The sequence below is a fragment of the Delphinapterus leucas genome, chromosome 10 (genome assembly GCF_059928025.1).
Source record: "Delphinapterus leucas isolate spDelLeu-1000000601 "Yukka" chromosome 10, BTC_Dleu_Yukka2, whole genome shotgun sequence".
NCBI lineage: Eukaryota > Metazoa > Chordata > Mammalia > Artiodactyla > Monodontidae > Delphinapterus > Delphinapterus leucas.
Genome location: NC_143138.1, coordinates 63,008,168 through 63,021,879, shown reverse-complemented (window position 1 = coordinate 63,021,879; position 13,712 = coordinate 63,008,168). Strand labels below are relative to the sequence as shown.

General features: G+C 42.3%; 1 protein-coding gene across 6 annotated transcripts in view; it reads right to left on the bottom strand.

Annotated features, from left to right (window-relative positions):
• LARS2 (leucyl-tRNA synthetase 2, mitochondrial) overlaps positions 1-12,877 on the bottom strand; it is a 167,119-nt gene extending 154,242 nt beyond the window's left edge. For 2 of the 6 annotated variants that reach the window (XM_089918046.1, XM_089918049.1), the window contains exons 1-3: positions 12,504-12,876; positions 9,079-9,333; positions 3,365-3,493 (exon numbers count right to left, since the gene is read on the bottom strand). In XM_089918046.1, the coding sequence (XP_089774172.1) occupies positions 3,365-3,493; positions 9,079-9,312 (363 nt within the window). In that variant the 5' untranslated portion in view covers positions 9,313-9,333; positions 12,504-12,876. Of the gene's footprint in view, positions 1-3,364; positions 3,494-6,853; positions 7,084-9,078; positions 9,334-12,503 lie in introns of those variants that run through there. The other 4 variants (XM_089918048.1, XM_022573404.3, XM_022573403.2 and 1 more) reach the window with 4 other exon arrangements.
• Positions 12,878-13,712: the final 835 nt, after the last annotated feature.

Here is a 13,712-nt window from a genome sequence, read left to right as displayed (position 1 = left end):
GCATGCCACAACTAAGGAGCCCACGTGCTGCAACTAAGGAGCTGGCGAGCTGCAACTAAGAAGCCCACCTGCCACAACTAAGGAGACCACGTGCTACAACTAAAGAGCCGGCAAGCCACAACTAAGGAGACTAGCTGCCGCAACTAAGGAGCTCACCTGCTGCAACTAAGACCCAGCACAACCAAATAAATAAATAAATCTTAAAAAAAAAAAAGAATTAAGCAAATCTACCAACAAATTAACAAATTATAGAAAAGGGCAAGCTTACTGAATTTTTCCTAGGCCTACTGACTGATTTTGAACCTAAGTCTCCAATACTACTATATAATACAGTAGAAAGGCCGGTGTTTGGAAAAGCTGGTGCCCAAGGGCTATGTACCGAATGAATTAATCAATACACATGTCAGACCTCGCTATTGCAGAGCAGATATTCCTTCCCTCCTTAGAGTAAGGATCACTGAACCTGACCTGAATCCCAATCCCTGGGACTAGTCCTGACATTGCGAAAGAAGGATTTTAAAACAACAGGAAGCTCAACAGGCTTTCACACTGTTGACCATTACAGAGATTTGCTTCTTTTTTGCCATTACCACTTAGAAATGGCTGGACAAGTTTTCACCATATTTGACAGTTATTTTGGGGATGATCTGACTTAAATATGGGCTATGAAAATTAACAAGAAATTAAGTTCAAGAGAGCCTGGAGGATACCCGCCCCCCTCCAAGATAGCTTATCATCTTAAAGAGAGCAACTGAAACTGAGGAACAGAGGGAACCCTAGGTGCCTGCTGGTCACAATAACTAAGATACCATAAACCAAAAAACAAAGAGTGGTTTCAGGAACCAACCGAGTCACAGGATAGATAATACAAATAGCAGGTGATGATTTGCAGTCTAGTTGCTTCTCAGGAGGCAACTCCATGCAGCAGGCCCCAAGCAGAAGAGAGCAGATTCATTTATTAAATGAATTAGATTTCATTTCATTTATTAAATGACTTCCCAGAGTAAGTCAGATCAGTATAAATAATAATCAGGGCTACCACTTATTAAGGGACTATTATGTGCCAGACACATGTACTATCTCGTTTAACCCACACAATGACCCAGGAGGGAAAAATAATTATTATTATATTATTATCCCTATTTTAAAGACAAGGAGAGTGGGATTCACAGACATTAAATGACTTGTGCAGGGTCACTCAGTGAGAAAGTGGTACAATGGGGTTCAAACCTGGGTTGCCCAGTCCCTGGGTCCAGCCTGACCTTGGGCTTCAGTTACTGTATGGGACTCCATTTTGTCTTTTGGGCCTAAGCTGCCTACAAGGGTCCCACTATCTCTGGGCCTGGGGTTCTGCCTTGAGCCTTCTCTGTAACGTCTCATCCACCCAAGGGAATTAGAGTCCCACCTACACCACCTCAACCACTTATCCGCTAATGTACCATAAATGTACAGTTTTGCTGTAAAAGTTTAATCTTCAGCAACTGGCCTGTACTCACTAATTTTCCAAAATAAGTTGGCCTAAGTAAAAAAATAAATAAATAAATCTAGTTGAAGAAACACAGATATTATACTTCATGACAAGAGTCAATTTATTCTGCACCACCTCTTTCTAATAAACATTGCAGAAGTGATGGAAAGCAGTATCTGGGAAAAATAATACCTTGCATAGCCCAGGGAGACATCCCTTGTAGAAGGCAAATCTCTGAATCTGACAGTAAAAGTCATTAACTCTTCAAGTGACAAAGAGACACTGTACCCTGACTTCCTTTTTAGGAATACTTCTTGCTGCCAATGTCAGTTCAGCACAAATTTTCAAACCAATTATGACAATGGATTCACGTACCTTTCTAAAAGAAAATCTTGATAAAGGACTGGGAGGGGGCAGATACCCTTTATATAGACCCTGAGAGGTTAATAATAGCAACAGCCAGTGGCAGTGCCAGTAAATGTTTAACAATCAACTCTCTGGCAGAAAAAGCCCTGATTTGTAGGCTTTGCTGATTTCCATGATGTAAATACTCCCACCATGGTGGATTTCATGCTACTAAGGTGACAAATAATTAACATGAAGTTGGGCAGACATGCCCACAGCTCTCAGGAACTGGTACAAGCAGGCTCCAGCCCTCCACTGGCGATGCTAATATTTACTGGTTACGTACTTATGTGCCAGCTATGTGCTAAGTGCTTCATAGTCATCCTCTTTCAATCCCTGTAACAGTCCAATGGGCAGGTACTATTTTATCCCCATTTTACAGATGAGAGAAAACTAGGTATTAGAGACGTTAATTTAGTAATTAGTCAAAAGTCGAATAGCTACTAAGTGTTAAGGGCTAGCATTCAAATGCTGGCCATCTGGTTCAATGGTCCATGCTCTCAGCCCCTCTTTGATCCTGCCTCTCTCTGTAAGGTGTTAAAGAAGCTGCTATGATCATTGCCACGTCATCTTACAGATGACTTGTTGGTAAAGAGTACAGCGCAGACTCTGGGGTAATTGGCAGTGGGGTGAAGGCGTCTACCAACATCAGACATGCAAGGGTTCTCCTCCTCCTCTCCCAGGAAATTTCGCCTTGTCCTTCAAGGACAGATGCTCCCTCTTTAGTGGAGCCTTCCCCAACTCCCGCAGAGCTGTTACTCCCCACATATTTTTTTGTTAGGAAAATTTTACTTTTTCCATTATAAAATAAATACATGCTCATTAGAGAATACAGAAAATATCAAATACAAGGAGAAAAATCTCTTGTGGTCCCACTTCCTACTCACAGGCTTTCACACTGTTGACCATTACAGAGATTTGCTTCTTTTTTGCCATTACCACTTAGAAATGGCTGGACAAGTTTTCACCATATTTGGCAGTTATTTTGGGGATGATCTGACTTAAATATGGGCTATGAAAATTAACAAGAAATTAAGTTCAAGAGAGCCTGGAGGATACCCGCCCCCCTCCAAGATAGCTTATCATCTTAAAGAGAGCAACTGAAACTGAGGAACAGAGGGAACCCTGTTCCTCATTTCTACTATTGGATTCATTCCCCTGTTCAATGTTTGTCTATTTATGCGTGTCAGCCCCACTGGACTATGAACTCCTCCTGAGGAGATATCATGTGGTACCCACATCTGTAACCTCCTTCCACTGCATCCACACCCCACCTCCCTCCCTAGCACAACATCCAACACACGGCTGCCCCCCAATTAATCTGGATGCTTTATTATGTCCTCCAATTAATGAGAGGAAACCCTGAGCTTTTCACGTTTATCTTCAAAGCTGTCCTAATCTTAACTAAGATTGGTTTTCTTCCTTTGTCCTACATTCTTATTGTCCTGAGTCAGGCAGGAAAGTGCTATTCCAGCAGGCATCTTGCCTTACCTGCATCCCTCTCATCTTCTGGAAGCGTGCAATGGTGTCGCTGATGGTGTACACACGCACGTGGCCCATGTGCAGCTTGCCGGAAGGATAAGGGAACATGGAAAGCACGTAAAACTTGGGCTTTGATTTCTAGAAAAGAATGACAAAAAAATGACAATGAGTATTTATTAAGCATTCACGGGGAAACCTGCATGCACATAATATTTTGGCATTTTACTCAAGGTAATAATTTAACATTTTTAAAAGTTTTCTTTTTAAAAAACCGTTCCCATAAGGTAAACTGACAAAAATGCCTAATACCAAACTTCAAAGCCCTGGCTTAACCTAAAGAATGTCCAAAATAATGCCAAACAACCTCAAAGTCCTATTACCCATATGTATTTTTAAATCTGTCTTTTTCTCTTTTAAAAGCTTCTCTTTTAGGACAGCTATCTAGGTCTTAAAGAACTATATGTTTTTCCAAATGAAGCTCTGACACATATGTCCATATAATTCAAGGAAACAATAGTGAATCACAGAGATGTGACACGTCTAAAAATGGAGACCCTCCCTAAATTCCCTGTAGCTGCATGCAGACTTGGATTGAACAGTACAAGCAGGGTCCTCAGGCACCGGTTCAGGTCCCGGGTTTCTCTGCTGTATTGTGAGCTTATCTTTCAACAGAAAAAGTTGAAATGGTAAGGTAATGAGAAAATTTTAGCTATTTCCCAGGGGGTGATCTACAGGCAGCCTCAGGCCAGGGTTACATAACTCTCCAACTTCCAAAGACGCAGCTTCATCACGAGAAACACAGAAAAAAGGTAAATGCATTGGAACAGAATGAACACAGGGCAGGAGGTCCTCACTGGAACACTGACTTTTGGCACCTTAGTTCTTCCACAGTAAAATGGTGAATGCTGTCACGAGTTTGTGCACATGAGGGGACAAGGCTCCACAGGAAAGGTGGTATCATTTAATTGATTCCTTACTGGGGACCTATTGTTCAAGGGCAAGGACCATGTTTTAATCATCCCTCCCCCCCAACCCCACCTTCCCGGCTGCCCACCTCCCAGTTTAATAAATGTTGGATAAATGTTTGTCGGCCTTTGTGCTCTGAAGCCTGATAACAGGCCTCTGCAGAGCACTTATTACTGAAGGGCACTTTTCCCAGCACACTTCACCAATCCTGTCCAGGTGACAGGAATGTTCCCCCTCTCCAACCTTAAATCCTCCCATGGGGGAGAAGGGGTGCCTCTGAAGAAAGGAAGAGAACAGGTAACTGCTTCTGTTTAGTCACTAAGGGTCTGGACTGTCTGATGTTATCATTACTTTTGTGCCACCTTCTATTTTTCTCTTTCTGTCCTTACTCCCTTCCGTGAGCTCTACTAGAGTTCTTTAAGGCTTTGCTTCTTCAAAATGAATGAAAACAAATGCAAGACAGAATATTCATAACCACTCTTTTGGGTATGTGTGTGGACTGGGGAGGTATTTTTTGGTAAGTATTTGCATGACTGATAATTGACAGCCAACTGTAATCAGGGGAACAGAAGAAACCAGAAATCAGATTCTTTCCAAATCTCATTCGACCCCTTGCTTTACACTTCCTTCAGCAAAGAAGTTAAACAAATCTTTAGCAGGGCCCCTAAAGGGTGGCAAAACAGACCAGAGTGGCACTTTTCTCTGTACTGCCCATCTTCTGGAACTTAACAACTGAGTGGTAAGTAAAGGTGCCTGAAGGAAGAGAAGGGAAAAGTGAATAAATAAGAAGTTTGGATAATACATAAACTTGGAAATCTGGAATACTGAAGTGACAGCTGCTGTTGATTTCTAGAAACGGATGGAAAGCCCCACGTTGATCATGCACTTTAATGTGGATCCATAACTCTTAGGAAAACCTCAGGAGCATGAGAGAGGACTTGAGATTCAGGAGTTAGTGGGGACTCAGGACTTTCCTTCTTTAAGAAGGCAAGTGACAGACAATCCTCTCAGCTTGTAAACAAATCCCTCAAAGGAAGTACAAGACCTCGTTCTGATACTTGGTGCAGAATCGGAAATAAGCAGACTACCCACTCGATTCAAACATTACTCATTGCAATGGATTTGGCCTACTGCCTTTCCTTTGGGAATTTTTAGGGACATGGGAAAACAGCTGTTACAGAGTTCTTTGGGACCTGAAAAAAACAATAAAAGCCTTGATATAAACTATTTCTAGTTTTTCATTTTAAAGTTTTTACATTAAACCTATTTTTTATTATAATCATTTTGTTTTTATTATAGTGACATATATTTTAAAATGTTTATTTAACAATGTTGCCCCAAACATTTTCCACATATAGCTTCTTCATTAACATATCCATTTTGTATGTCTATCCAACAAAGATTAAATTTATAGCAAAATCAAGGGATTCATTACATACTAGCTAAGCAGAACTACAAAACTGAGTTTACAGAATATATATAGAAAAGTATTGGGCTTCCCTGGTAGCACAGTGGTTAAGAATCCACCTGCCAATGCAGGGGACACAGGTTAGAGCCCTGGTCCGGGAAGATCCCACATGTCACAGAACAACTAAGCCCACGCGCCACAACTACTAAGCTTGCGCTCTAGAGCCCGTGAGCCACAACTACTGAGCCCGCGCGCCACAACTACTGAAGCCCATGCGCCTAAAGCCCACCTCCGCAACAAGAGAAGCCACCTCGATAAGCGGCCCGCGCACCCCAACGAAGAGTAGCCCCTGCTCGAAGCAACTAGAGAAAGTCCGCACGCAGCAATGAAGACCCAACACAGCCAAAAATAAATAAATAATTTTTTTTAAAAGAAAAGTATTGCTAGCAAAACTCTTTACTATTCATGAATATTTTTATTTATTGCAGAAAAGGTATTCAGCTTATTGCCTGCCCCTGCCTTTTGCTTTTCTGTGTGAATTAAGTCATTTTCCTCTGTGACAATGAAATGAGTTCTATCTCTGGGAGTGGAGAGAAGGAATTATGGGAGTTTATACTATAATTGAGTAGGAATCTGATTGAAAGGGAAATTTTCATAATTATATGAAAGTGTAAGAATTTAAGCCTTTAAAAGAAATTAAGATTGGAAGCGATAGAAAAAGGATGGTTTTTATAAGTGGGTCCTATTATTTTTGTCAGCTTCTAACATCAGGAGAAAGATAACTTCTGCCTCTTTATAGATCATGCTCTGAAGCTGTCGCTGAGTCTAGAGGATGGAGGGGGAAGGACCACTCAATAGGAGCCTGCAGCCTGGGATCTGGTCTAGCTTTGACACTAGCTGTGAGACCTTAGGCAAATTCCTTTGTCTTTCTGGCCTCGGTTTACAATCTGTAAATCAAAGGCAAGGCAAAAGAAGGTTCCTGGTGAAAGCATGAGTTTAGAAATCAAACGTGTCTGGGTTTGAGTCCTGGGCTCTGCCACAAGTGAGTTGTGCATCTCAACAAGTTACCAAACCTCCCTCTGAGCCTGTTTTCTTACCCCCAAAATGAGGATAATATTACTCACCCCCAGGGTTGATTCAGGATTTAAATGAGATAATCAATGGAAAGATGGTGGCTGACATAGTAAAATGCTCATTAAATGGAAGTTCTTTTTATAACGATGATTACGATGATGATGGCAAAATATTCAGCATCTAGAAGCTCATTCAGGTGGATTTCAAATGTAGCTAATACCAGAGGGAGGTTGATTATAGATTCTTCAAAATCCACCAGCATCTAGTCATATTCTCATTCCTGACAAAGACACACCACACATTTTTATCCTCTTTCAGTTTATAAAATGGGTTCAGTCACATTTTCTCATTTGATTTTCAAAGCAATCCTGTGAGATAAACAATGCAAAGAATCTGAGGATCAAAGAGGTTAAACGATGCTGATGAGATCGCACTGATTTGGGGGCAGAGCCAGTATTACTGCTCAGGCTCCCGATCCAGTGCTCTCTCCACTTTGCCGTTCCCTGATTCAAACCCTCAGAATGCCACCAGGGGATCACCCAAAATGTCCTTCAAGCTATTTACCCAACTAGTGAAACACAGTTTATTTTGATCCATTTAAGTTTTTACACAACCATATGCTTAAGAATGCAATGTCACAAGAAGAAAAAGCTACAACTTCAAAATGTCTGGAAGTGACTAAATTTAAACCAAAAGAAAAAAAGCTAATTTTATGCTCCTCATTGAGAATTAAACTGCTCCCTAAGGTCTGCTTCCAAAATACATTTAGTTACATTAGTCTGGTCATGTTGCCACAAAGAATTTTCACTTCCTAATGAGGTAAAAGTCAAGCTTTTATTGTATAATTATGCAATATATTTAAACCTTGCTTTTTATCATTTCACGTGTTACACACTACATCTCTTTAAATACCAGATTTTCTTTGTAACTAATGCCGAAAACCATCCTTCAGTTTAATACAAATAGCTACCCACCCTCATTGTTCATAATGATCAATCTCATAGAAAGAATGAGTCTGATAAGAGTGGAGAATCAGGAAAGGCGATTCAAGCAGTGTCATCTTGTGCAGATATATATTTACTCAACTGCTTGCCTTTGGCCTAATCTCTTTAATTAAACATAAAGGGTCAGCATTATTTTACTGGTAACTATTATGAAAGGACGGTCAGAATTTAAGAGTAAAACTCTATTTTATAGTGCTGTGCTCTGATCAGATTCAACATTTCATTCAACAAATCACATCTTCCATTTGTCATTTTGACCAATATCGAGAGGTAAGGGTTAATGCATCCAAGACTGATCCCCAGCAGGTTGGCCTCCCAGAGAAGGAGCTGGCCTCCAGCAGAGAACTCCATGGAAAGTGGCTACAGCCAAGTGCTTAAGACAATTAATTCAGGTAGAGCGCTGAGCTGGTGCAGACAGACCAAAAGCCAAGGGTCCCCTAACTTATATAGCTGCAACCATGAGGTTGGACCCCAGTCCCAGATCACATCTGGGAAGGGCTGGTACCTCCCAAGCCATGATGGCAGAATAGGGCTGGAGGCCAGCATCATGGGAGGGGAGAGGGAGGTACTTCTCAGAATATGCAGGAGCTTAAAAGTTCCACAGCTGAGGGGCCCAGGTGCCTCTCCTAGCATCTCCTATCTGACCCTGCTGGATCCCTGTGTGCTGCCCCACCATGCAGTGGACCACAGAGGACCTGACATCTGCTGTGGCTCCTGTCTTGATGAGCTTCCCCAGTAAATGCTGCTCCAGAATGCCCAGTGTGGCACCATTTGCATGCACCTTGTTTGTATGTGCACCACACTGAAACTCCTCCAAGCACCAAGTTGGTCTCATCCCAGTTACCCCTCACAAGCATCCTGGGAAGCAGGTGAGCACTACTATTAACAATGCCCATTTTAGATAAAAAATAGTTGAAGCCCAGAGAGATTCAGAAATTTGGCTCAATGTCACATACTCAATAACTTATTTGAATTCAGGCAGTCTCACCCCAGTCCAAGCTCTTAGTCCCTCTTCTCTACTCTTTCAGCATCTCTTAGAATACTCATGGGACTTCCTTGGTGGCGCAGTGGATAAGACTTCAAGTTCCCAGTGCAGGGGGCCCGGGTTCGATCCCTGTGCAGGGAACTAGATCCCACATACATGCAGCAACTAAGAGCTCGCATGCCACAACTAAGGAGCCTACCTGCTGCAACTAAGACCTGGTGCAACCAAAAAAAAAAAAAAAAAAAGATATATATATATATATATATATATATAAAAGAATACTCACATCAGCTTCTGAAATTTTGGAGGCCTGTTCTTTTATTCGTTGATGCCACCATTTCTCCACATCCTTTCTTGTCTGCAGCGTATACTCTTTGGTCCACTTTCCCGTGGCACTGTAAATACCTCTGGAACATCCTGGAATCACTCTCCTTCCCCATTTGATGACATCTGGACCATCATTTAGCTGCCTTTTCAGAAGAGAGGCATATAAACCCAGCCTCTGCCAAGAAGGAGCCATTCTTCAAAAGGAGGGAAGGCCCTGAAAGAGAGGGCAGAAAGCACACGTGTGAGCCGCCTGGAACCTCCCGGAGCTCATCCTTCCGTTCAGCACAGCCAGCGCTCCCCGCCTGTCCACATGCTTTCCTCTTATTCTGATGACTTCTTCCCCTGAAAAGAATACTTCAGAAGTGCAATTGAGCTAAACACAAACTTCTTATTTGGAAAATATTAAACGTGTTCGATGCTCCCAAACAGCAAGATACAAAAGCCCCATAGGAACAAAAGGAGACCACCACCTGGGCCAGCTCCTGCTGCAACCTCACAGCTTGCTTGCTTGGGAAGCAGCAGAGCCACCTCTGGCCCTCGCCTTTAGGCCAGCCTAGGGTCTGTACAGGAGGCTTTAATTCCCATTGTCCAGGCTTCAGAAGAGCTCTAAGCACATCTGGGCTTGGTCTTAGGCTCAAGTATCAGAAGAGATCTGAACACAGGTCTCCCAGGAAGATCGGAGACTCTGAGCTAAGATTAGCGTTCTTCATACATACTACAAGCTAAGTATACTCAGTAGGCTGAGCCAGGAAATAACCATTATTTAGAAGACTGCTTATTCATTTAGTTCTTCATTCACCTACTAAATATTTATTGAGTGTCACTAGGTCCACACACTATTCTAGGCACTGGGGATAGAGCAGTGAACAAAGTCCCTTCTTTCATGGCACTTATATACTAGTAGAGAAAAGCAGATAAGAAACAAACAAATAAATATATAACATGTGGAACAGTGATGAGTGTTACGGTTTTCTGGACTACAACCCACAGGTTGGGGCCCACTAAGACATCTAGCTGCGAATCAAAATTCAACTTTAATGTTTCATTGGTTTCCTCCAAAGGTGAATTCCAGAAATGACCTCATAGAAGTTTCATGTTTCATCACTGTGTTAAAGCCTAAGGTGACAGTTCATCAAATATTTAAGATTTATGACTAAATAGCCTAAAATTTCTGCCTTCCTGCATAACAGCATTAGCTATAGTGCAGAAACAGACAAAAACAGACCTTTCAAAACCAGAGAGAAATGAAGGAAGAAACTGGCACTCTGAGCTGGCATTAATTCTTTTTTGTTTTGTTTTGATTTGATTTGAATTTTATTTTATTATTATTTTTTATACCACAGGTTCTTATTAGTTATCTGTTTTATACATATTAGTGTATATATGTCAATCCCAATCTCCCAGTTCATCACCTCCCCCCACCCCCCGCTTTCCCCCCTTGGTGTCCATACATTTGTTCTCTACATCTGTGTCTCTATTTCTAAGCTGGCATTAATTCTTGATCCTCTCAAAATTTTTGTTTCGATGCTGGTTAGCCATTGTGAAAAAAGAAATACCAAAGAGTGCAGACAGATCACCAATATGAGCAATATGAAGGAAGGAATCTTAATTTCACTTAAAATTCTAATCCTGTCTCTATAACTTACTTATACTATGCACCAAATTATAAAAAACGTGTAACAACATTCCCTGTCTACATAACAATAAGCTTTCTAAAAATGTTTACATAATACCTGGCTCACTAATAACCTTTCCTGTACATAAACCAATGGTATAGAGTAGAGAATTCTGAAATGGATCTGGGTATTTTAAAGAACTTAAAGTTCATAAAGCAAAAAGCACAAATAGATTAGAAAGTGATAGACTATTCAGTGAATGGGGGGCCGATTCAAATTAGAGCCCCACCTCAAACCAAAAAGCAGAGTAAATCCCACATAGATTAAAGAATTTTTAAAAATACCATAAAACAAGAAAAAACATAGATGAGTATGTACTAATTCTGTAAAAGGTGCAGGATGTTCTGTCCTAAGCATAAAAGCAATGGAAGATTTCATAAAGGAAAATATTAATAAAACTCTCTAAAAAATGTAAAATACCTGCATATCAAAACCACCACGAACAAAATTAGAAAGCAAACAACAAGCTGAGAGAAAACTGCCAAAACTACAGCAAAAGATTACCCTTCTCTATAAAAGTTCACATAGGGGAAGAGAAAGAGTAACAACCTAATTTTAAAAATTGGGGACGGAGAAAAGAGGAAATACAAATTGGCTAGCAAATACCTGAAAAAGAATGACTTTACAACTAATCAAAGAAATGCAAATTAAAACAACAAGGAAATATTTTGCTTATCAGATTGGTAAAAACCTGTTATAAAAAGAAATGTGCACTTTTATACACTCCTGGTGAAATGCAAACTGATTCCAACTCCCTGGGGAGCAATCTGGTAATATATGTGTCAAGACCCTTTAAGAAAAGTCCACACCCTTTATGTTAGGGGAACTCAGCCATAAGTGCACTCAGGGCTATGATTTACTGCAGCCCTGGAGCTCAGTCCAGTTCCCTTTCTTTACATCCCAGGCCCTGCTCTGGGACACTCCACCACCAAAGCCCTGATGGACACTGCCTCTTCCTGATAAGGAGCAGCCATTTTATTAGAGGACCATGCCCCTACCATGAATGTGAAAGGTGTGATTCATATCTCGTGCTATGATCAACTTGGCCCTTTTCTTCCTTAGCTCTGTCACAGCCAGCTCCTTGCCTAGATGTTTGGAATCTTGTCTCTTCTTCCACATCCTTCCAAAGTATCAATCCCCATTACTCCACTCCTCTTTAAGAGCCAGCCCTGATCTCAACCTCACTTAGGGCTTAAGCTTAAGTTTTTTGAGAATGGTGGGGGTAGCGGCCTGTGACCATAGAGGGAGGGGCCTGAGAACTGGACCCAAAATGACAATCATATACGGACAGAGAAACCTAGCAGAGTAGGAAAAAACGGGCAAAGAAACAGAACACAGAGAAGCACACGAGGGCATTAGTGTGCGCCCAAAAGAAAGTGTCCGAGAATGTACCTGGGAAATTAATCTTAAAGGAGCTATGTGCAAAAACAACAAAAAAAACCCCCAACTAATTCTCTATGTGACCTCAGGGAAATTACTTCCTACCTGGAAAATCAGCTTCTCCTTAAGATAAAGGGGTAAATCCAGATGCTCTCTGATGACCTTAGAGCCCTAACATGCTGTGACAATGATCTGTGGGTCACAGAGAGGATGTGGGCCAATGGATGTCCTTCGAGTCTAAAGCCTCAGCCCCGGGAGCAAAGATCCAGGGACCAGCCGGGGTAGTGGAGCGGTGGAGAAAGGGAATTGAGTACAAAACTATACGTACATATGCATTTTTCTGGGAAAGGGTCCAGAGCTATCAACAGAGTCGGTGGCTCAAAGAATCTGAAGATCTGAATCTCAGAAACTTTTCCAGTTGGGAAACTGCACAGCTCCGAGACCACCAAACACAGCCCGCACTTTCCCTTCCGGCTCCCGGCAAGTCGAAATCTACCAATCCGGGTAAAGGGGAGATCAGGCCTCGTATCTTGCCCCTATGAGCCCGGGTCAGGGGTTTACCTGCTCACAGGCTCTGGCCTGCGGCTCCTTACGCCTCGGTTCCCACCTTAGGCGAACACGGCCCGGCCAGTCACCACGGGCGCCGCCATGTTGGCAGAACAACAACTTTATCGATGGCGGCCACTGCAGACACAGACAGACGGGGGCGGAGCCGAAAGAGTAAGAGCGCGGCCTGGTCCCGACTCCCGGCATTCCTTGAGGCCGGGGCCGCTGGGCGGCTGTCGCGGGTTCCGCTCTTCGGTCACTGGCACCGCCCCCTGGCCCCAAGCCCCGCCCTTAGGCCCAGACCTCCACCCTGCGTCTAGCGGCTGCAAAACTCTGGACACCCAAGGATAAAATTCCTCACAATTGTAGCAGGGGTGTGAAAGCCATCAGTTTAGTGTCCCTAGGCGGCACGGGTGTAAAGACCACTGGAGGAACCCCGAGGCCACGGTTCGAAGTACATCGTAGTTACAGCCTCCTCCTCCTCTGTCAACCTCTTGATCCTTAATGGACCACATGATGGTTAAGCCATCTTCCACCATATCCGTGGTCTAGCTGTGGGAGGGGAATTACCTGGCCAAAGTTGGAGGTAAAGTGTGCTTTCCTCACCTGATACTTGGGCTGGGAGTCAGGAAAGCATGATGCCTGACCACCCACTTTCCTATAAGAGTTTATGTATTCCACCCTGTAACCTCCCCATCCCTGGCAAGTATTTCTTGCTATAAATAAATAAATGAATGAATCAATGAATGAATTGCGAAGGAACAGTGGTGTTAAAGTATAATTTTAAAAAACGTAAAACCTGTTTAAAGGAGATTTAGAAGAACACATATATATGGGCAATCAGGAATACTGAAAGAAATTTGCTACTTGTGCAAAACTGGTTGATATCATGTAGGACTAGAAAAAGTAATGTTTGAGAGCTATCTTTTTCTACAGGGCTGAAATCACTTGTACCTCTATCAAACAAAGTTCATCCCATTATTCTGTATTC